The sequence below is a fragment of the Odontesthes bonariensis genome, chromosome 7 (assembly GCF_027942865.1).
Source record: "Odontesthes bonariensis isolate fOdoBon6 chromosome 7, fOdoBon6.hap1, whole genome shotgun sequence".
Lineage (NCBI taxonomy): Eukaryota > Metazoa > Chordata > Actinopteri > Atheriniformes > Atherinopsidae > Odontesthes > Odontesthes bonariensis.
Window position 1 is genome coordinate 27,531,087 of NC_134512.1, and position 23,621 is coordinate 27,554,707.

Sequence of the window (23,621 nt, forward strand, 5' to 3'; positions counted from 1 at the left end):
GATATCATGTCATTTTGCTGGAGTATAACTTTAAGACTGAACGTTTCAACCCTGAGATACTTTAGAAGTGTACATATATTTGAAAGTAAACATGTGAAGTAAGGAACTAAGATTTGTCGCAGTGTAGCTTATTATATACGCTCTTAAATCAGTTCAATATCAAATATTTAGTTTAACCTGTTAATGAAGATCCATTTAGAGGATGTTTCTCTGTGCAGACACAAGCTAACCATGACAAAAGGAAAAAGTCTGCTTAAAACTCCACTGATTTTCTTATCCTATTTGGAATATTTTCCTGTTATTCACTGTATCCAAACAGTACCAGATCTGCTTCTGTCGCTGATAAAACAACAAGCCCCCTGCTCCATCCTTATCTGCAATGTGCTGCACAATTAAGTATTAACAGGAAATAGTTTAAATGGGATGCTGAGTATATTTAGAAAAATTATTTTGATGAAATTTCAGATTTGTGTTTGTTTTTATTGTTTCTGCTCAGGTCTGGACATTGTGCAGGGCCAGAGGAAAACCATTGACGGTTCAATTCTTGATGCCTCCAATCTTCTGGCGAGTCTGCCGGAAGCACAGCAAGGCGATGTCGATGTGGAATTTGAGATTAAACGCTTCCCCGATCATGGTCGTATCACCCTGGGCGGTCAGGACCTGCCCCGTGATGCACCATCCTTCATGCAGGAAAATGTGTCTCAAGGAAAGGTAGAGTATCTTCATGATGACTCAGGGGCCACCCATGACAGCTTCTCATTCAGGGCCCGTCTAAAATCTGAGGGTCATCGTTTGGCCTCACCTGCTGAATCTGTGATCCTGGAGGAGGTTTTCTATGTCTCTATCAAACGGCGAGGTTCTGAGCCCCCTGAACTAGTCACTATAGATATGCTTCTGGAGGTTCTCCAAGGCTCTATGACCATCTTGACCCAGAATCATCTTAACACTCAAGATGAAGACAGTCCACCTGATGAGGTGCACTTTAAGGTCACCAAAGCACCTAGCAATGGTGAACTGGTTAACTCACTCACAATGGATCCCCTCTCAGAGTTCACACAAGAGATGGTTAATCGTGGACAGTTGGGCTTCCACAGCGATGGCAGTCTTGCAAACAGCTTTATGGAATTCATCTTGTCAGATGGAGAACATCAAACAGAGCCATACACGCTACACATCGGCGTCCTCGCTCACACCCTACTTCTCAACAAAGTCCCTGAGATCAAAGTGAAGCAGGGCGACGATGAGACTCTGATTACTGAAGAGATGTTGAGGGCCACTACAGGAGGCCCAGCTGAGGAGGAGATCCTTTACAAAATCACAAGTGTTCCAAAGTATGCAGCTGTGATGGTAGACCGACAGCCCACATCTGCCTTTACCCAGAAACAGATCAAAGAAGGTAGAGTCAGTGTGCGCTTTGTCAAGTCCACTTCACCTCGAGACAGTGTTTCATTCACAGCCCGCAGCCGGGCCGCTAATGTCTCCTCTGTCCTCAACATCACTGTGCAGCCTTTGGCCAACATCGCCCAGGGTCCTCTATTACCCAAGGGCGCACTTGTCCAACTAGACAGAAAACTTCTGGATGCAACTCCACTGGCCAACAAGACTAGAACCTCCCCCACGTTCACAATCATCCAGCAGCCGAGAGGGGCCCGTTTTGTGAGGTCTGGGGGTCCTGGTGCAGGTCAGCAAGTGGACTCATTCAATCAGAAGGACCTGGATGAGGGTCGTGTTGCTATGGAAATCTTAGATAATGCCTCAGGTGATGCTATTCAGGATGAAGCTCACTTCCTGCTCAAAGCCCATGGGGTCCCTCCTGCAGAATGTGTGCTTTCCTTCAAGACGGGTCCATATAACTCTTCTGGAGCTTACCCAGCCACTCTGCTGAGGATTCCCTCAGATTCCCTATCCAAGAATAATAATGACCTCCCTGGTAAGGCTGGGTCCCCTAACAACATAGACTGGCCTGTTGGGGATGCCATCACCACTGCACCACCTGGCTCTACCTCCCATGGAAAACCCCATGTTACCCGTCGCAGCAGCTTCTGGTCTATTCTCATCCCCATTTTGGTAGTCCTCCTCCTCTTGCTGCTGGCAGCCGTCTTGGCCTACTATCTGATCCGTAAAAACAAGACTGGCAAACATAACGTCCAGACAGCAGCATCCAAGCCCAAAAATGGAGAGGTGGCCGGCACAGAAACCTTTCGCAAAACTGACCCAGCCAATAACATCCCCATGTCCAATGTGGAGTCCAAAGACACAGACCCCGAGTTGTTGCAGCACTGTCGGACAACAAACCCGGCCTTGAAAAAGAATCAGTACTGGGTTTGAAACACTTTGAGATAGAACACAGTGGGAGGTGGCTCCTCAAGTGTTTGAAAATCTCATTAAATGATTCCTCTCAGTATTAAAGACCTCTTGCCACAGCAGTCTAAATGAATCACTTTTTGTATTGACTTATCTCAGCATAACTGTGGACAAACTCTCAGGCAAGGAAACACTGAACACTTATTGGCAAAGAAAAGGCTGTTTCTTATCTTAGGAGGCTCGTGCCATGTCTATTTATTTCAATTTTATCATTCCTCTTTGTGAAAGGGCACAAATGAAGACATAAACATGCCAAGTGTTTGCAACAAAGTATTTTGGCAGTGCTCTATTGTATTCAGTGTTTTATTTTAGGAAAATATTAATCACCCAAGTGGATAGGTAATTTAGAATCTCGGTTATAGTTTATTTCAGTTTTTTGGTCATCGGGAAAGTTGAAAAAGATGAGGACAGGGTGCCTCTTTGGTTTCTGTTTATTTTTAATGTTTTAGATGTACTTTTGTATGTCGTTTCTCAGGGCTAAATTCAGTAACATTGAGAGAACATTTACTCTTTAACTGAGCAATAGATAACAAGATGGACACCACATTTTCTTGTCTGTGTGTACGTCTTATTGCAACCGATATATCACTGTTCAACTTTTTTAATGAAACTACAGGCTACTGTTTCCCTTGTTTTCAGTCTGTATGCTTAGCTAAGTTAAGCTAGGCTAAGCAAAGTTGAGCTAATGCTCACCTAGCTGTAGCCCCACACTAACACACAGCTATGAGTGTTAGCAATTTCAGACTGAATGAGTTAGCAAGTTTGAGGTCTGTGTGTAAAGAAACTGTCTTAAAGAGTTGAAAATGAGATCCCTAATTTAACAACTTGACTGAGTTTAGCTCGGAGTCACGGCATCATCTGTCATATGTTAATATTTCTGCATGCTTCCAAAGTGCTCGTAAATATCGACTGAACTGGCACAGCACTGACCGCATAAATACACCGTTCGCAGTCTGTTGACCACAGGCAGGACGTTAGTTCAGAAATGTTGGTCTTTAACACATTCTAACTGGCTGACAGACAGGAGTGAGGTAATCTCAAACTGAAGTTTCCATTTCCCAAGTCTGCAATTAAGAATTCATAAAAACTTACTGGTGCAGGGCTAAGAATAATGAATAAAATGCTTTGCTGGTTAGACTGTGTCAATTTAAAGTGATACTAATAGAATATAAGTTTTCAAAGCTATTTTTCTTTTTAGAAGCATTCCATATGTAAGCTGAATATACAGACTGTCATTTAATGAATAATTAGATTTAAAAAAAAAAAAAGATTATTTTTAAGCTTGTTTAGCATATTAAAGCTAAGAAGAGTGCTACTGTAAATTACAATCTTCCTCTTTCGATGGCTTTGTTTAATCACTCTGGCCTCTGATGGTTCAGTTCTCTGTTTTTTTATTGCTGAAAGTATTAAGATGAAGGACACCATGACAAAATCAGAAAACTTTATGGGGTCCACTATATAAAAGAGACTAAAGCTAAAGCTTTTCTAAGAAGTGTTTGACTAGTTGTGGTACTTTTTTTTTCTATACTGTATGCCGGTGTTGCCTTATTTTTCACTGGTTAGATATTGACGATACAATGTTTTTCGCAGTAATCACCCTCTTTGATCTTCTATATTTGTAATCTTTTGTAAGTATAGGTCGAACTTTTTGCAGACAACGCAGAGCTCAGGAAATGATGGGTTTCAGGAGACTGTGTATTTCTGGTGACATTATCTCTTACAGCTAGCTGAAATAAAATATTTCTCCCTCAGGATATCACATTCACACCCTCCCTGCTATATGTGTAAATATTGTGTTTTCGAGGAAGATTTGACGGCCTGATTAACATTTTGAGAAATATGTCTTTATACCATGTTTTACTTTGAAAGTACATGCAACAACATTTGATTAAACTGATCAGCTTGGGCGTGTGTGTGTGTGTGTGTGTGTGTGTGTGTGTGTGTGTGTGCGCGCGCGTGCGTGCGTGCGTGCGTGCGTGTGCAGGTGGCTTTCACTTTTAGGCTTCTGCTTCATTGCAGCGTTTTGTCACCACCGCTTCTCATTTTCATTATTTATTACTACTGTCAAATCCTATTCATCAGTTCATATTCAATCTACATGTATTTTGTTGTGGTTGTTGTTGTGTTTGGGTTTTTTTCTTTTGCAGTTGCCTTTTAACTTGAAAAGGTCATTGGAAATGATTGGTTTCTGGAACAAGTACTGCTTTGAAGCTGGAGTTTGTCTCTAAGATTGTTTTGGGCACTTATGGAAATAAAACGTTCATGCAACAAAACTCCTGTCTTCATGTTTTATCTGTGAGTTATACTCATCTCTGCAGCTATCACTATACCTTCTAACATAACATAAAATGCAAATTTTGAAAAGAAAAAAAATAGCCGAGACTAGAATGAAATTACATTCCTTCTGAGTTTCTTCTGAGGATGTCTTATGCATCTGTTATCAAATGTCTTTCTGTTTACCTCATAAAATATACATAGTGACTTAAAATATAATCCAGTTGTTTGGATGCACCACAAATGCTTGGGCTGGTTTTAACTCATCGGGCAAAACAGTTATTTTTTTGAAAATCAATTATTTTTACAGTAATCTGTGCCAAGAGAATGAATAATAAGAGAGACTTTTTATTTCTAAAGGAAATGTGCAAACACGGAGTGCTGTTTATGTTCCAGTTCTTATGGAAACTGTTATACGTCTTTTTGGCCACCAGAGGGCGTTACAGTGCAAACAGCTCCTCAAGAAGCAGGAACGGCCCTTGAACTTGTCAACATTTAAGGCTGCCTCTCCAGACGTCATTCTTTCCAGTGAATGGCCTTTTGCTTTCAGAGTTTCTCCCAGCTTATTACATTTTCTCTGTTCTCTCGTCTGTCTCTGCTGTCTCCGGCTTGCCGTCGGTCCACCCGCGCTCTGCTTCGACAGCTCGTCCTGCAGGTTTCATAAGCTGCTTGGCACAGCTGTTCCTCCACATGTGTCTGCTTAGATCATTGTCTCTGAGCAGTGCTGTGCTGTGGATGACTAGTCTCCAGTTGAACGCATTTTGAAATGGATAGAACAAATTTACTGCATTCTGGTGGGTTTAGAAAGAACGGTTGCTTATACCTAAAAACCAAATCTATTTTCAAACAGGGTCTTCACGGAGCATTCCTTAAGCATGAGTCTGAGATCCAGTTTCACTCAAAACTCACAACAATGTGGATTGTCTTGTTGTGCGCAAAACTCTTTGGAAACGGAAATTAAAGAGTTTGTCAATAATGAGAAAGACTTGTGTAAGACTTGAGAGCCTTGCTGAGATGAAACTGAAATTTAATGACACAAGCAGCTTTCATACAATCATGTGTGTGCTTGATATATTTTGAAAAAGCTTCAATATAGATGTGTTTCCTTATTTGACTTGACCAAAACAAAAGATATGAATCAAACAGATATGTAAGAGAGGGGAACCTTTGCAGGACAGTTGTTAAGTAAAGTAACTACTGGAATATCTGGGGGTCTTGTTCCCGTATCATTCTCCTGTCCCTCCGAGCCAGGAGTTTCAACCCCCCCCCCCCCCCCCCCCCCCCCCCCTTCTCTACATTAATATCTGCTCCCATAACAAGAGTGGCTTCAGGTGTTCACTCACCCAAGCCTGAAGTACAGCGCTTCTTGACCACATGACTCAGTTATGCAGTTAGTCTCGTTCCAGCCTTTTCCTGAAAGTTCACATTTCGCTGTGTCTGACCCTGCCTGCACTCTGCTCTTAGCTATCCACAACCTGGCTCTTGCCACAAACCACGTCTGACTAAGATGCAGCTTGGCTTCCCCCAGGCCTGTCCCCTTGCTGACTGGCTATCTTTGTCCCTCTGCTTACCTGAATCATCTTTCCCCCTTGCTCTGCTCTGCAATCGTCAGTCCACTAAGCTGGTAATAAATATCCTCGTTAACCCTTGACTCTCAGCCTCTGTTTGACACATACGTGTTCACCACTCTATAATGCAAACATAAAAGATGATAATGATGAATAATGGCCCATGGCGTTGCCCTGTTGAGTTGCAATCCACTGAGAGGATTTCTTATTCGGGCGTTTGGTCATTTGTGCTGCAGCCAAAAATGCAAGCCTGAAGACACACGATACACGAGGAGAAAATCCTTTCGTCTGCCTCCGCTGAACGAACATGTCCCAGTCCCGCAGACGCTGATGCATATCAAAGTTGGATGTTTCTGGGAAACCACAGTATTCTCAGACTCCTGATTTGAAGCGAGACGTGTTTGTCGAGAGAACGAGCTGCTGATTGGCAGATGTTATCTGGTGTGAGTGACTCCTCCTTTACCCCAGGACACCTACGGGAATGAAAACTTTCTCAAGCGGGGAGGAGAAAACCATTCTTGAGATGCCATGACACTAAACGGCTGAACTCTTCAACTCTGACAGCCGAGGTCTTGACAAACTGTGGCATCAGATTTGAGCTCGCTGTGGTTGTTTACACAGTTTTAGGGCACAAACACAGCTTAATCAAGTTGTGGAATCGATAAGACCTGCCAGAAAATGCAATGGGCTTCATTATCAATCAAAAACGTGGCAGCGTTTCCTAGATGGGTAAAATAGGGTGGGTGAGGGTTCCCTTTTAGATAGCCTTTGTTTCTTTATATCCAAAGCTTCTGGCAATTAAGTCAGCCTTACTTCCAGCCTCTTTGACTTTAAGGATTTCAGTCTGCTTGTTAACCTGAGTTTATGCTGGGTTGTGTTGACGTTGGCTTTGCCTCTAACAGACCGGCTCTGAGTCAGCTCCAGCGCAAGTAACATGTCTGTTTACTCTGGCCTTCACTCTGCTACATTAGCTACACACTCGTCCACCCTTCGACAAACAGCAAGTGGCACGCAACGAGACAAAACCTCCTAACTGTATGCGGTTCCCACCTTCCCCTGACATCTCTCACTTCAGCGCAGAAAGTCACAAGCTGAAAATAAAACCTGAGCGGCGCATCAGTGCTGTCAGATTGAACCCTTGACTGTTTCGACTCCCCTCTGACTGATGTGGCTGTCCCCAACTTCCTGTTTGCTCTCATTTTGGTAGCAGCTCGTTGGTTTTAAGCTTTGGAGTTGCTGTACTTCGTTTGTCGGGGATCTCTTGTCAATCAAACAGTGAGGTAGAATCTTTCAGCTTTTTCAGCCATGAGTGTTATATAAATCAAAAGAAAAAAGACCACAGATGGAGCATATCTAAGATTTAAGCTGGGCTGATTCCATCAGTGGGCATGAGCTATTTTACCATGTTTGGTTTTAACTCTGGGTAATGAGAACAGATCAGTCCCTGCAGATCTTGAAATCCTCCAAGGTTGTACTCAACAAAAATTTAACAAATATTCTTTTGGGGCTCAGACTGTTGAGAGATTGATGCACAATGAGCAGGGCCTCGAATTTCCTTCTGTATCCAAACAGAAGCTCATCCAAAGATCGAAGAAAGGGAGTGATGCACTGTCTCTTCCTGGCCTTTGTCAGTATTCCAGAGACTAAAGGTCTTTTTGGACCTGTGAAAGTAACATACAAGAAATGAAAGTTTCTTTAAATGACACAGGGAAAGTGTCATGCTCCTCATGTGCACTTTAAGGAAACATAACCTTAAAGATTCACACTGAACACATGAAAAGTAAAATTTTTAATCTAATTAATCACATGATTTCCCTGATTAATCACGATTATTCGCATTTTTACGCAAAATTCAAAAATTAATTCAAAAGTAGCGTATAGCTTTTAGCATTTGGTTTTATTTTAAATATACTGCCATATGAATGAAAGTGCCATAACATTTGTTGTGCAAACACACTTTTAACATCAGCATCTTTCTGTAGTTTTTATGTAGAAGCCTCGCTCCACTGTCTGTTTCCTTGAATGACTTGCTGCTATCAATTATGTGTTTTGCCTTTAAGTGATATTTTAGACTGGAACTACGGTGATAAGACAATTCAACTTGGCAGTGTTTACAGATGACTTTGGTTCTGTCGACTCCGCCGTCAGGAAGAACTTTAAAATGAAAATGGCCGAGTAAAAGTTCCGTACCCTTCTCCATGTTTGGTGGATCCGCCGATTACTTTCTTTTCCGGTTCCGCAGCAGACGGCAGCAGACTTTTACAAAAATAAAATAAATAATAAAACCTGTGTTAATGCGCGATAAAATTGTTATCGACGTTAAATAATTAACGAGTTAACGCGATAATAACGAGTTAACTCGCCCAGCCCTAATGAAAAGACAGTCCACATTCACACACAGCCATCTGAGAGGGTTGGAGGTGGGTCCCCGGGGCCATATGTTGGGGTCAGGAGAGCAGTGCAATGTGCAGGGGCTGGGGCTGGGGTGCGAGTCAAACAGCCCTGCTGAAGCAGTTGGTCCTGAGAGAAGAAAGGGCCTTCAGTCTGGAGGACACACAGAGGCAGCTGGAAGCTTTTTGTTCCTCTGAGAACAGCCTGCTGCCCTCTGTACAGTGTGTGGTGGGACACTAAACTGTGTTTATGCTAGATAGCAAAACTTCCTATGTCAGTCATGTTACGGTGTCATGCTTTTTTTCTCTTCCATAATACAATCCTCTCTTTTTGAAGGTTGTACAACTGTGCTATGGATAGCAACCGATTTAAGGTGGAGTATTACTTTAAGTTTAATGCTTATTGCTGTACAGGAAATCTTGTGAAGACTGTCTTCTTCCCAAAATCAACCCCAAGAACGGAGTCACAGTGGAAAACACCAACTTCTAAATCTCTTCTGATATGCATCAGATTCAGAAATGTGTCACAAGTCCTTTTTCATAAGGCAAAGACTTGACATGCCTTTTCTCCGCCTCTCACTGGTTGGTAGCAGTGCCATTCATTGGATGGTTGGTTAGGTTCCTGTAAAGTACTGCCCCTATGAGCTGCAGGAGGGAAATAAGACTCGCACGATGTTTCCACATCAGAACAGATGTCATTCTCACGTGTTTTCATTAATGAGCCGCATAGTCCTCTTAAGAAGCAGGAAGGCAGGTGGATGACTCAGCTACAAGCAGTGCCTTTCACCATCCACTTTCATACGACAATTGATTATTTTCCTCCTGAGATCATTCAGTGAATGTCAGAACTCAGAACAGAACACTTTACTTGAGCATTTTTTACTTCCTGGTTGATGTTAGGCAATGACAATTTTGGTTAGGGTTAGGAAACTACTATTTTTAACTTAGTAGTTCTGATTTCTAACCCTAAAGCGAGGGATGTTTTTGCCTAAACCCAACCAGGAAGAGAGAAAGTGTCGTCAAAACATGTTGTTACATTGAAACGTCACCAAGGCAACTAGTGAAATGGATTCCATTGAGGTGAAGGTGGCATTGTAAAGAAAAGGATGTATTTTAGTCCTTACTGTGATCATTTTCTAAATCTAACCAGGTGGTGTTGTTGGTGAAGTGTGACAGGTTGGAAGTATATCAGTCTTTTAAGCAGCTGTGTTGTTTTTGACTGTCCTCACAAAAAAGATAAACTATCCATCTATTTATTATTATCCTCATGATTATCTCAAGCTTATATCAGCATGGCGGCAACTACAAGTCTTCCATTCAGCTGATTTCACAATCTGTCAGATGTTTTCTGTCGGTGGACATTTCATCTTTGCTAACTGCTGAATAACATAAATTGAAGAAGATACAGGATGGACAGAGAGGATGGAAAAACCCTCATGATAAACTTATGAGACTCTTATGATGACTCATTGTAATATTCTCTGTAAAACCTCAAAAAGTTTGTAAGCCTCCTCCTGTACCATTAGCGCTACATTCCATTCACAGTGGGCTGCTACTTATACTGTGTAATTAGATTTAACTCTTTGTAGGGAGGCCCTTATAATCCAGCCTTAGCATCGGGGGACATGTTTTGCGGCTATTAGTTTGAAGTTTGCTTGAAGTCTTCCAAGGGGAGTGTATCTACAGCATGTTCTCATGGATTCTTTGTTTTCCAGTTCAGTTTTAAGTAAATACACATTAACCATAGGCCTACAGTACTGACAGGAACAACAATTCAAACAAGAAAAAGTGGAGTTCAGGGGGGGTTAAAAGAAGAATTTCTAAATAATCTGGCAACAAGATGACACTCACTGTGATTGAAGAGCAAGTCTGCTAAAGCTCTCTATTTTACAAAGTTTTTATTGATCTCGTTCAAGTCATCCCTGAACTACCGATGAACCCCCACTTGTAGAGAAGCCCCTCCATATTGCCTTGACTTGCCTCTGAGGTCGCTGCAAGGCTTATTTGGTTTTGTGGCCCCAGGGGGTAACAGAGGATTCCTCAGATCCAGCGCTGACCAAGACTACTACCCAGTCCCTCTGTGAAAGAAATGCACTGTGGTCACTTTTGCTTTGTTACTCCCACAGGCTGGAACACTATTGTCATGGAAATCTCTGTTTTGTTTTGTGCGCGTTGAGTGTGTGTGCATATTTCTGAATTACCCTGCAGTGGGGTGGGACAGACTGCAAGAACAAGCCAAGAACAACCGTAGCAAAGCTCTAATATTTCTTCCCACCCTCTTTTCACCCTCTCTCCAACTGAACCTCATTTTCTTCCCCTCCTTCAGCACCCATCCCCTTTCATCGTTATCCCCTCTTACATCTCCGTGTCCTCGAAGAAGAGAGCCCAAGACCCTGGATCAGGCAGGAAATCACTGGGGTGGACTCTTCACCCCTTCCTAAAAATCTGGAGGGGGTCAAACCTCCAGATCTGGGTTGTGTAATAGGGTGGAACTCTCACAGCACAGTTTAATGCTGCAACAAGAGGCAAAAATGCACCAGTTTTAATGCACACACATGCATAAAAAAGTTTTAAAAAGTTGGGTTTTTTTCCTCATTGAAAAAAAAGCAAACATTTTCCACACAGTTAGGATGTTTTGCAAGCTGGCTTGCTTTCATTTGAACAATTTGCCAAACATGAAGGCTTTGTTATTCTCAGGTGGGTTTGAGATTAAGGCTGAAAAAGCTGAGCAAGTTCTCTTCGTTTATGTTGGAGAATGCGTGCACCAGTAACATTGTAACATGACCAGAAGAAGTGTGGTCCTGAGGTGGCCCTGAATGAAGAAGGGTGAGGCGGTGGCCAGATCCACATGGGCTGGAGTCTGGCACACACACACAGATGTGGTATGCAGGACCTGACGAGGAAGTTATTTTAAGGGAGAGCCCTTCTGGAAATTCACTCAGCGCTGTCTGCCTCCAGTGCTTTTCATTACCAATGTTGTTCAGCAGGCCACCCCAATAACGCGGTGAAACACACTTTGTTTAGCCTCTATACCCCCAGAACAGATTTGTAATGAGGTGTTACTAAAGCAGGGCTCTCAAGTCTCACGCAATGAGCGTGAAACACACGCGTTTCAACAAGTTCACGCGCTCATGCCATTTCTCACGCTGAGAAATGATCAACTTCGTCGCACAGAAATTCTAATGGCCAATACTATAAACGAGTCAATGGCAGGTTACTGTGTGCTCGTACAGCTCAGAACTATAGCTCTGGTACAGCTGTCTTGATTTAGCAACCCATCGGCAAATCACAAAATAGAATTTCTCAGCCAATCAGAAAACAGAATTTCTTGTTGCTGGGTGAGGTCTGAAATAGCTTTCAGCTGCAAGCACGCTCCATGTTCCATGAATGCACAGCGGACATAACCTATTATGCTCTGAATGCGTGCAGAAGTTGTAGACGAGCTGGAGGTGGAAGAGAACCGTCAGAATCATCAGCAGGTCATATCTTCATTTATTTTAATCTTTTGTTAGTTACTATAGTTTTCCTACTCTTTGTAAAAGACCAATACCTGCGGATTAAAGTGTTCGTAGGAGTAGTAGACCTAAATATTCAGCACACACCCTTTGACATGAGCAACTTAATGAAAAATGAAAAATATGTAGGAGTGTAATTAGGCTTCCGTGGTTCATTTTTTTCAAAGGTGACTGGTATGAGCAGATTCCCAATAAGGCTATCTACAATTGCCAAACTGGTATTAGTTCTGCCACACTGAAATGCTGATGCAGAGAGGGTTTTTTTCCATGGTGGGGCTCAATAAAACCAAGACCAGGAACACTTTGGCTCTGAATGGAACTCTGTCCTCCATCATGACTGTGAAAATGGCTGACATTGAGCCACAGTGCTTTAAATGGGAGCCCCCAATATCAGTCATCAAACATTAAAATCTGCCACAAACACTTCCAACACTCATAAACAAACACACACAGAGAGGGACTGCTCAAGGGGCCCATTTGGGGTTATGTTTGTTTTTCTTAATTTAATTTGTCTGTTTTTTTGTTTGTTAAGACTTTGCATACCTAAAACAATTTATTTTAAAATATAGCAGAATTTAGTGTAAAAGTGACGATTTGTGATTTTGGTATAAATAAAACAATTTCTTTGTTATTTAAAGGTGGGGTATGAGATCTTGGAAAAACGGTTCCTGCAAGCTATATTTTTGAAAATACACAGCCTTGCCTCTCCCTTCAGCCCACCCCTCGAAACCACGCCTTCAAAACACATGAACGAATCACGAGTCTGTGAACGCGCAGGGGGGAGGGGGGAGGGGGGCTGACGGTTGATTGGCGTGTCAGAATCCAATAGAAGTAACTCTCATCATTACTTCTATTGGTCAGACATTTCCTCTTGCTACACCCTCTACAATGGACTAAAATGTTTTTTTTTTTTCAAACATTCTATTTTAGTGGGTGCAATGGGGTCGTGAGGAGGTTTTCAGACAATATGATAAAAAATGCTCCAGAAAACATCTCATACCCCACCTTTAAAGTGATGGTTTGGAGTAGATTCACCCTAGGGTCATTTGAACCGTGACATCCAGCCAAGTAGCCCACCCGAAGTTTTTCCGATATTGGCTGAACATCAGCTGAGTTACTGAGTTATCCCGAATAGCTTAGTGCAAGCGCTAATGGGACCTGGCAGTATCTCCAAACTTACCACACTAAAATCACATGCCATGACACCAAACTTCTACAGTAGTACAAATATGGTCTGTACTCACAAAACGATGCATTTGGAAGTTTGTACATAGTCCAGGAGTCTATTATTATCAACACAAGCCTAATAGCTTCTCTGCTGCTAAAGCTGCGCCGACGTCACTTCCTTGATCTGGGAGCTTTAATGTAAGATGAGGGTTGATCTACTACTGTAGACAACAAAGCAAGGCTGCTCAATTTCTCCATTGATAAAATAATTTCACAACTCTACAACATAAAAATTCATAAAAATTCATGTAGAATATAGCATATACTTTGTTGTTTGAGTAGCTAGTTTATGGCGATGGGATACTGCAAGGGACCACACGAAAGAACCCCCCCCCCGCACACACGGCCCGGCCCCTGCCCCGCCCGAATCTCACTCCAAGCAAACTTGAAAACTTGAGAGCCCTGCTAAAGTGTATTCTCACATATGTAAGATTTTTTGTCAATTGAGACATAACAGGCGTAGGTTTATTGTTTGTTTGTTTTTTTGTTTTTCACAAGCTACATTTCCTTCCAAAGTATACATAAACAGTACTTTCAACTCCCTGCTCCCTGCACAGGGAATGTCAGCTAATGGAACCTTTTGCAAAATTCCTGTATTCTAAACACTACACATTGCTCTGGTATCTGTATCACCTCAGGTATCTGTTATAGCTGCTGTGTGATTTTACGACCAACAGCTAACTTTAAAGTTTGTTGTAGGTTACACAACTATGCTAGCCAACAAATGTTAGCTTAGTTCGCGAATAAGCTAGTTTAAAGATCAGCAATGCCTTGTTTCTCAAAAGTTTACAGAGTGATTAACTCTGCTGTTTTAAGGCAACTTAACCTCTTGAATCGCATCAATAGTGATGACTTGAATTACTATGACAAAACATATCATTCATACTTTAGCAAGCTTCTTTTTAATCGTTTTAGTTTGGAACTAAAGAGTGTCAGTGACAGAAATCTTGCTTTTCAGCTTACAGAAATGTGAGAAAACTATTGATCAGTTCTTTGCCAACAGAGTTCATAGTTCCTTTGGAACTGAGCTTTGAACTGAACTCCGTGCAGATTGGGTATCGCTAAATATCCTGAGGAGTCCACAAACAGGACTCTGTGTCTATGACCTTTAACTAGAATTTTAGATTTCTGTTTGTCAGAAGATAGTTTTTCACATCACCTCATTTAATCTTGATAAAACATTATCAACATTAAAATTGATAAAACAGTTATTCACAAAACACAAGATATGCCCAATACTGCATTTACTTTCATAACTACAACATGTTGTCCTGTAGTTAATGAAGTGATTTGTTCTGAAATCGCCGCCGTTCACTGAGGAAATCATGTTATGAAGCCGCCACTAACAGCCAGGCTTCCAAGCCGAGGGCTGCCCGGCTTCAGGAGGGGGCGGGAGAGTCAAGTTTTTTTCTACAATTCTAGGTCATCATTGGCTAAATTGACAAAAACTCATCACTTCCGAGGCTGCTCGGCGTCTCTGGGGGTAGATTAGACGTGGGCTCGTCAATATGAGGGGCTGTGTCGTGATGATTGGAGTCAGTGTTTGTCCATCATGAGAGATGTTGTGGCAGCCGAATTTTTAAGCGGGGAGAAGCACGCTGGAACTTCAGTCCCAAAGCGGATACGAAAGAGACTGGTCGTCTGTGAAAGTGCTGTCGGAGTTTCACTCATTTCCCATCGTTTCTTATAGTATAGCTTATAGTTTAAAGGTGCACTGTGTAATACTTTTAGTTGTTTCTTTCCAGAATTCATGCTGCCCATTCACAAATGTTACCTTTTTTAAGAATACTTACCACCACCATCAAACTCTAAGTATTCATTATGACAGGGAAAAATGCTCCACAGATTCTGATCCAGCCACAGATCCAGCCATTTACAGGCCTTAGATTTGATCATACTTGATTTTGCCCTTGCTGTGTGAATTTTCAAAGTCTATACCTTCTTTCTGTGTATTTGCTGGGCATACTTGTCATACTAGACACAGCTATGTTATAACTAATTATTTTTAACTTTGCTATCTTCTGCTTTGGGATGGCACGAGCCACTACAACCCTGAACGCGTAATATGGGCTTCCCCTGTTTTAAAAGTCGGCAGCCGCCACTGGTTTGAGTGTACTTGGTTTTTCACCCTTTTCTTCTTGATCCTTGGTATAGATATCTCCTTCAATGATATAATGTAGCCCACCGAACATAAAAACATTTTTTAAGTCATTGCGAGCAAAAGCGTTAGTCTTCCATTTCTTAATTTTGCCCTCACAGTCTTTCCCAGAGTGTGAGGGAAAAAAAATAATTCCACATTGGAGGTGTGCCAGGAAAAACTAGGCCTGATGGAGTGGTGGGTTCTAGACAGACAAGTCGAGCACATGGTTATTTGGCCACCATGACAGTGGAAATGCTGTGAGCGGACCAAAGGTATTTTCTCAGGTGAAGACCTGAGAAAATGCCCCAGACTTGAAGCACAATGTTATGGTTTGAGATTACTCCACTTTTTCAGGATCCTGGCAGCTTGCTGTCATTGATTCATCTGTAAATTCTGCATCAATTAAAAAAAGGTCTCAATGATAGTGTGAGGCCGTCTCTCTGAGAGCTGGAGTTGAAATGAAAATGGACCTTTCAACACAGGATCCTAAAAATCCACCTTGGACTGACTGAGAAAAAAAGAAAGGAAAAGAAGGAAAAGGAGAGATATAGAATGGCAAATTAAAGCACAGATATGAATATCACTAAAAAATGCTGAAGGGAGGCAGTGCAATATAGTTCATTTTCCTTACCCACAGTATCCTGTTTAGGGTCTCAAGGGGGGCTGAAGCTTATTCTTGCCCTCATTGGGCAAGAGCTAATATACATTCTTGACAGATCGCCAGTCCATCACAGGACTAACACGGAGGAAAAAGACGCAAACAACCATGCATGCTCAAATCCACTCTTACGGTCATTTTAGAATCACCAGTTAATCTAACATTCGTGTTTTTGGTCTCGGAAGCTTGAGTGCCAGCAGAGAACATGCAATCTCCACCCAGAGGCCACATCTGAGATTTAAACAAGGAAGCACCTTGCTGTGAGACAACAGTTCCTACACAAACGTGCAGCCCAAGTGTGTCCACGAATACTGAAAATATTTTCAAGCGAAAAGGAAATTGGGAAAATTGCATCGTGGAAGAGCGGTCAAACAAACTCCACTTCCCTTTCATGAGAAATTACTGCACATTAATACTTATAGCTCTCTGGATGTGACAAACACCAGGAATGTGACTTGTTGACAAAGTGGGGGGATGTTTTCATTGCTTGCGTGGAGGATTCCCTGGGATCTGTCTAGTTTCTAGTAATATCTGTTCACAGTTTAGTCTCCAACCATGCGGGAATGTTTGAGCCCATAGTCAGAGGAGGGAGTGTGGGGACATGAAGAAATCCCAGGCTGCAAACTGGAGGGGAAATATTTTGGCAAGCTGGACGACGAGGGCGGAACCTTTTCTTATCTTTCTGTCTTTGCTGTGTTTTTAAGCTCTGCAACTTGCACAGGGTGTGATTTGGGCAGATAACTACTGCCAGCCTGTCCACTCCTGCATTTCATGTCACAATCTTGTTTGTACACTGTTTTATAATGCTATCTGAAACATTTTTTGCTTAACTACTTTAGATTTTGGCTTTGAAGTGCAGCAGGACACCTTATTAAATCCCATCCACTCCGCGGAGCTGAAAAAGAGGTACAGTGTCATGTAAAAGTTTAGGAACCCGTGCTAATGGACAGTTTGCGACTTTTTAGAGTCTTTGCAGATTAATATTTAAACTAGCATCAGGCATTTTATGGCCAGGTCCTGAGGAGCAATGAGACATATTGAAAGCTTTTCGCTGCATTTAGCAAAGGCATGTTTGGAGATGGAAAAAAGTGTTCCAACCATTAAACATGAGGGTGGATTGATCATGCTCTGGATTCTGCCTCTGGGAACATTTGAGTTTAGAAGCTTAGAAGCTGATTTCTATTGAAAACCAATACTTCTTTTCTTCATTTTTTTTTTAAATATTACGTCTGTAATGAGAAGAAAAAAAAGAAAAGGAAAACAAAGACTGAAGATGAAAAACGGATGTCCGCAGTCTTAAACAGTGGACGATCAAAAGTGGTGCCAGCTGCAGGCTTTGCAATGGACCTGGGACAGTTAAGAGTCACCAATTAACCTGACATGCATGTTTTTGGGCTCCACTTGGAAATCAAATCAACTTTAACTCACTTAACTATCCATGCGAACGCAAGTTTTGCATGTACAGTATTGATCGTCTGAGCTCACCAGCTGAACAGTTTATAGTTTTAATCCTGTGGGTTTTGCTTAGTTTTGTTTAGTGGGTTTGAATGAGGTCTGCATGGTGATTCTTTATAGTAATCTGAAAAGAAATTTATCAAAGCAACAAAGTTTGAATGTCAGCTGGGGCCTTTCTGTGTGGAGTTATAATGTGCTCCCTGTTCATCCTTGGGTTTTCTCCCACAGTCCAAACGCCTGCATGTTAGGTTAATTGGTGATTCTCAACTGACTCTAGGTGTGAGTGTGAGCAAGCGTGGGCGTTTTGTCCTGTATGTTTCTGTGAGTGACTATCATCTGCCCAGGGTTTGATATGTTTTTTCTTTCTTTTTTTAGTTAATTGGTTTCTTTGTTTGTTTTTTCACACTTTTTGTTTAATGGTCGTTGCTTTCACAGATGGGGAATTCAAGAGATTTATTCCAGCGTCAGATGTCTGAGCCATAATCTTACCAAAACAGCATGGGCAATCATACTGAAACTCACTGGAAACGTTGCTGGAAACAAGCAATATGTATTGCAAGGGAGCAGTGAGTCATTGGCTGGTGATGTCTGGTGAAATAAAACCTTTTAAGTCACCCTTGACTGCGTACTTTTACAGTCTGACGTTAGTTTGTCAGTGTTTACGTTAGCTTTGTCCATCTCTTAGACAGATTACCCTTGGGGGCAGCTTGATATGAGACAGCCTTTCCAAACTCTGTATTTGGATGGCCGACCTTGCCGCAGCTATTCTTTTTGTGCACGACGTCATGAATTTCGTTGGGTTGTTTTGAAATTCACAATTTCCTTTTGCCTTGCTCCTACTCTGAAAGCAAAAATAAATCCAACTACGTTCATGTCATATATTACAATAATAACCAATTAAAAAGATATCTAAGATATGGGTCTGCACATCCCATCAGCTACAACATAAAAAAACACCCACCAAATGTATATTAGGTCATGACCTAGGGTATCCTGTGACGTCCTATTGTGATTGACTTGTTCATTGACAGTAGATCAGTTGGGTCTTGCTTTTGGAGTAACGCCTTTATGAATCACGCTCTTTACGGGGAATCACAATAAGATCTGACCATTCCTGACTCCCTAGACGCTGGTTACCTTGTCTCCAGTGATGCTCTTGTTGCTGATACTTGTCAACATAACATCCACATAAAGGTAAAGATCCAAAGTTTCTCAGTGGAACAGTGGATTGTAACTAGATGATCAGTACTATTGTCAGGATTTGTGAATTTCCTGACTCTGGATCTGTTTTCCTGGTCTTTTGTGTTGCTTTGTTCTGTTTTCTTGTTTGTGTTCTTAGTGTTTTGGGTTTTTGGTTTAAATTTGGATTTGTTCTGTTTGTACTCGTCTATTCTTGATTTGCCTTTTTGTTTCTAGTTCCTCTCATGGTTTGTCTGTGTTGTCATCCTTGCTTTTGCCTGTACTCTTAGTTTTGTCCTGCCTCAGTTCTGTACTTGTGTCCTGCTCTCAGTTTAGTCTCTAGTTCACTTTGTTGTCTTCTGTTTATCCTATGATTAATTTGGTTTTCTGTTTTTATTTCTTTCATTAGTTTAGTTTATGGTTTTTCAGCTTGGCTGCACCTTTTGTTTTTTTAAATAAAGTCACAACTTAAGTTTCAATCAGCCTCCGGCCTGCTGCTGTGCATTTGGGTCCTCTTCTCTCCACCATCACTCGTGTTTTTTTCTATTTAATTTTTGCTTCTAATTATTTTTTATCTGAGTTTCATTGATAGATCATAATTTTTTTTCGCACCAGCCAATATCATTTACCTATTTTCAGTCAGCTGACAAGAATTCCTACCACACTGGCTGCTTGCTTCTCGCTTTTGAATAACAGAGGTGGAAAAAATACGTACCAAATGACAACGTGAAAATAAAGAGACAATGAGAAAGAGCATTGCTCACAGTAATGAGCTCTAAATTGTAACGTTTTTCACTGCCAGTTTTTCTGTGAATGATGTGAAGCAAACCTGTAAGCATTAATTAGTGAGTATTTGCGCTTAACCATGTTTTTTTTTTTTTTTCCATCTCTAGCCCAAACCATATTTTAGTTAATATCTAAACCTTACCAACCTTTCTTTTTTAAGTCTCACCTTAGGTAACCACAACAGTCAGCTGAATAGAAAAGTGAAAAGTTGTTCGATAATATGAGCCCATCTGCCCCATTCCACTTTCTAAAAAGCTTTTTTTGATCATGTAAGAGCTGTGATATGTGATTTTTTTTTTCTACAGTTTTATATCAAGCAAAATGTAAGAGTTTTACAGTTTTGAAAGTTAGATCGAAGCCTATGTTGATTTTGTCGTCCAGAAAGTGAAGTTGTTTTTCAATTTTTGTGCCTTTGCTGTTAAATTGCTACATTTTTGTTGTCGACCACTGACCATTGTAGCTATTTCACATTCTGGTGTGGGACTCCATTGGCCATGTTTAATTGTTACGTCATCCCAAACTTTAGCATTTTTAAGCACTCTAACCGCTCTCTAAATGTTGTTTTTGCCTGCAACAAGAGCTGTGAAAACACTGTGCATCAAATTGGAACAACAAGCAATACATTGGATTTCCAGTGTGAATCTTAAAGCTCTAACGGACAAACATTTTATTTCAAAAGTGACCTCTGGTATTCAAATTAATTTAATATTTTAGCTGTAAATCAAAAATTCACTGATGTAAGTTTGAAGTATGTTCGTACAGAAGAGTAGAAACTTTGTTGTGAACTTGACAGCTTAACTGTTTGTGCTATGTATCAACTTAGGCTAATTTCCTATCTCCAGTGTTTGTTCTTCATTTTCTTCCAGACCCCTTTTCCTTTTCTCTTGTGTGTGAATCAACTGGGTGGAGTGGTTCACATCCACTCACATTTGTCAACTGCTTTTTTTCCTGGGCTCACTTTCCACCTGGATCACATGCATGCTCAGTAACTAGCACCAAACACGTGTGGTCATTTGCAATTATTAGAAACACAACTATTAAATACATCAAATCCCACACAAGCAGAGGCTCATTGCAAAATACTTCAGACCAGAGAGTTCTTTCTCAAGTATCTGTAACCAAGATAATCAGAGTATAGGAAAGCCAGTAGGATTTGCTCACCAACCAGGCTGGCTTTATTACCAGTACGGTTGACACTTTAGTTTGTGTACACAAACACCACAGGCAGTACAGTCCACATTTGAGATCAAACAGCACCATATGAGCATCAGATTTCATAAGACCGAAGCTGATAAAAGTGATACTTACCTCTTTATTAAGCTACAATTGTTTTTTTTCTGTGTGGGCCAGCCCTGTTGGACTTTCCCAAAGTCAAAAATCCAACTTCAGTGATTGTTCCAGTTCTTTTTTCCAACTGGAAATTCCGAAATTCTGATTTCTAAGATTAAATAGAAACATAACATCTGTATCCCTTCAGTGGAGGTTTCAATAGTTGAGGTTTGACTATTTCGATCGTGCAATTCAAAACAAAACTGGAAACGTTTGTTAACCCTAAAACTATGTGCTTCTGACTTTGAAGAACAAATACTTTTGTTATGTAAATTCCCAGGCGTAAAACAGAGGGCCCAGGGGCCGTTCAGTTTAAGGTCACTTGACTTTTTTGTGGGCTTTTGACAGCGTCTTTGAGACTTCTTCAACATGACAACAAACTCATGTATACGGCTGTAGATGGCTCACACCCAGATTTGTTTTTTATGACAGTGGTTTTAAATCCCACAACTGTAGGAAGTGCCAAAGGACAAAAACATTGTCACATTCTCTAGTGTAACTTTAACATATCTTTAAACTACCAGCCAACTCTAACCAATAATAAGAGGAGTATCCCTCTGGCGGATCCATGCATTTTTCTATATCCATTTAATCCACATTTTTAAATTCATTTAAATTATTTTATTTGTTTCTCTTTATATCCTTTTATGTATTTTTAATGCTTCTTCCACTCCCTGTTGCAATGCTTTTATTTTATGTAAAGCACTTTGAATTGTTTGTACATGAAATGTGCTATACAAATAAATTTGATTTGATTTTGATAAAACAATAATCTTATTAATTTAGACCAAATCATAAGCTACAACAATGTGATAGTTTTTCGACAAATAAGCTGTTATGTCCCACCAATGTCACACTGCACTGCTAATATCACTGTTCTAGTTCGTGTTAAGGGGGTACAACTTGCCAATAAAAACAATTACCAGCTAATAAAAGCAAGTGCAATGGAACAAATGTTACCATAAATAACAAATAGGCATTGACATCCATTTTCTATACAAGTTTACTCCACATTTGTGTTGCGGGGGCTGGAGCCTATCCCAACTGTTGACTCCTAAAGTCAATTTAGAGTTGGCACCTAACCTAACAAGCATGTTTTGGGATGGTGGGAGGAAGCCAGAGTGCCTGGAGAGAAGCCCCACATACACAGGAAGTAAAAGCTTGGCCCCAACCAGGATTTGAACCACGAGCCCTCTTGGTGTGAGGCAACGGTGCTAACAATCATACCATCAACAGTTAAAACTAATTACAATTACAGAAAGTGAAAGTTAGTCATTTTGTTGTATGTTTGAGGTCAAGGACCACTGAAAGAATTATGATTTTAGTCTTGCTGTATCAAAAAGTTTCAAGCATGCAAACATGTGCTAAAGGTCGTGTGCAGACTGACTTGGTGTTTGTCATAAAACTCAGCAAGCATATTTCAACAATACTCTGTGGGCGCCAGAGAGAGAATTAGTGTCACTCATGTAAAAAACAAAAGATACATAGAAGAGGTCTTTGAAACAGTGACATAATGTTGTTGTTTTTGTTTTGTTTTTTCTTTTTTTTTCAATGGCTTTTTGTTGCTCCCAAAGCAGGAATGTTGTTTACAGGGATATGGACAGCGTCTCAAGAATGTAGGCTGGGTTTCTAAGGAAATGGTTGTTGTCTCCAGTGGGAGCTTCAACAGCCTGGCTGCCAACCCAAAAGTCGTCAGAGTAACATGTTCAAAAATTCATTCATTCTCTGCAACATGATTTTCAATTGGAGAACTGGAAGCAAAGATAAATGATCATCCAATTAGAAGTGTTTGTCTGTTTGGAGGTGAAGAAGGCCATTTTCAGTAATTAGCCCATAAAGTTATATCTATTTCAAACTTCATCACCGGGAAATGTGGGCTGGGTTTATTATCCACTGCGATAGAAAAACATTGCTCTCATTCCAGCGGTCCTTCACCTCCCGCTGAGTTGAAGAGATTTGTGGATAAATGAAAGCGTGGGCTGTTAACCCATCTCATCCAAGATATCATTACTGTGTGGAGTACAAAGAACTCAAAGTGGTGATCTTAACTCGCTCAGTAACAATCTCACTGTGCATTGGGGAATACGGACACAGCACAAAATTCCCAACTTTGTGCTTTTTATTGATGTCAGTTGTTATGGTTTAATGTCTTCCAGGTTCAATGTTTGGGTGGTTTATATTTAGCTCTTTTGCCACCATTGAATTTTACTTGTGTGAGATCCTTTGCACTTAAGATTTTGCATCTTGATGAGGCATTTCTAGCCTGTCGTTCTTTTAACAGAAAGTCTTGGAATGCTTTCTGTCGCAATCATTTCCCATTATTATCATGTTGACAATTCAGGATTCTTATTGAACCACTAGGCCACTTTGGCATTTTCTGTCAATTTCCAGACTCTTTTTAGGCTAGCAGATTCGATCATTTTACATTTGAAATATCACTGTAAATTCTGGTTGACAGCTTTATAAAATGTAGTCTCTCACCAGAATATGCAATAGCTATGATGATCCACAAAGGAGAATAAAAGGGTGTTACAACAAATGGTCAAAAATGACTGCACTTTCTGTGCCACAAAATCATAAACCTACACCTGGCTTTGGACATTTTAACACGGCTACACTTTGGATTGCAAGAAGGTATCGCACGTGTTCAAAAATAGCATTTTCAAGGCCTCCAAAGGATCAAATGGCTACATTTTTAATATGAAAAATCTAACATGCTTACTTTCACATCAAGTG

At 40.9% G+C, this 23,621-nt stretch overlaps 2 protein-coding genes across 2 annotated transcripts in view; both read left to right on the forward strand.

Moving 5' to 3' along the window:
• cspg4 (chondroitin sulfate proteoglycan 4) overlaps positions 1–4,622 on the forward strand; it is a 70,740-nt gene extending 66,118 nt beyond the window's left edge. Inside the window, exon 11 of the mRNA XM_075470367.1 lies at positions 497–4,622. Coding sequence (XP_075326482.1) covers positions 497–2,328 — 1,832 coding nt within the window. The 3' untranslated portion in view covers positions 2,329–4,622. The remainder of the gene's footprint in view (positions 1–496) is intronic.
• Positions 4,623–12,054: 7,432 nt separating this feature from the next.
• The window catches only part of snupn (snurportin 1), a 59,180-nt gene continuing 47,613 nt past the window's right edge, over positions 12,055–23,621 (forward strand). Inside the window, exon 1 of the mRNA XM_075470370.1 lies at positions 12,055–12,075. The gene's annotated coding sequence lies outside the window, so the exon portion shown is untranslated. The remainder of the gene's footprint in view (positions 12,076–23,621) is intronic.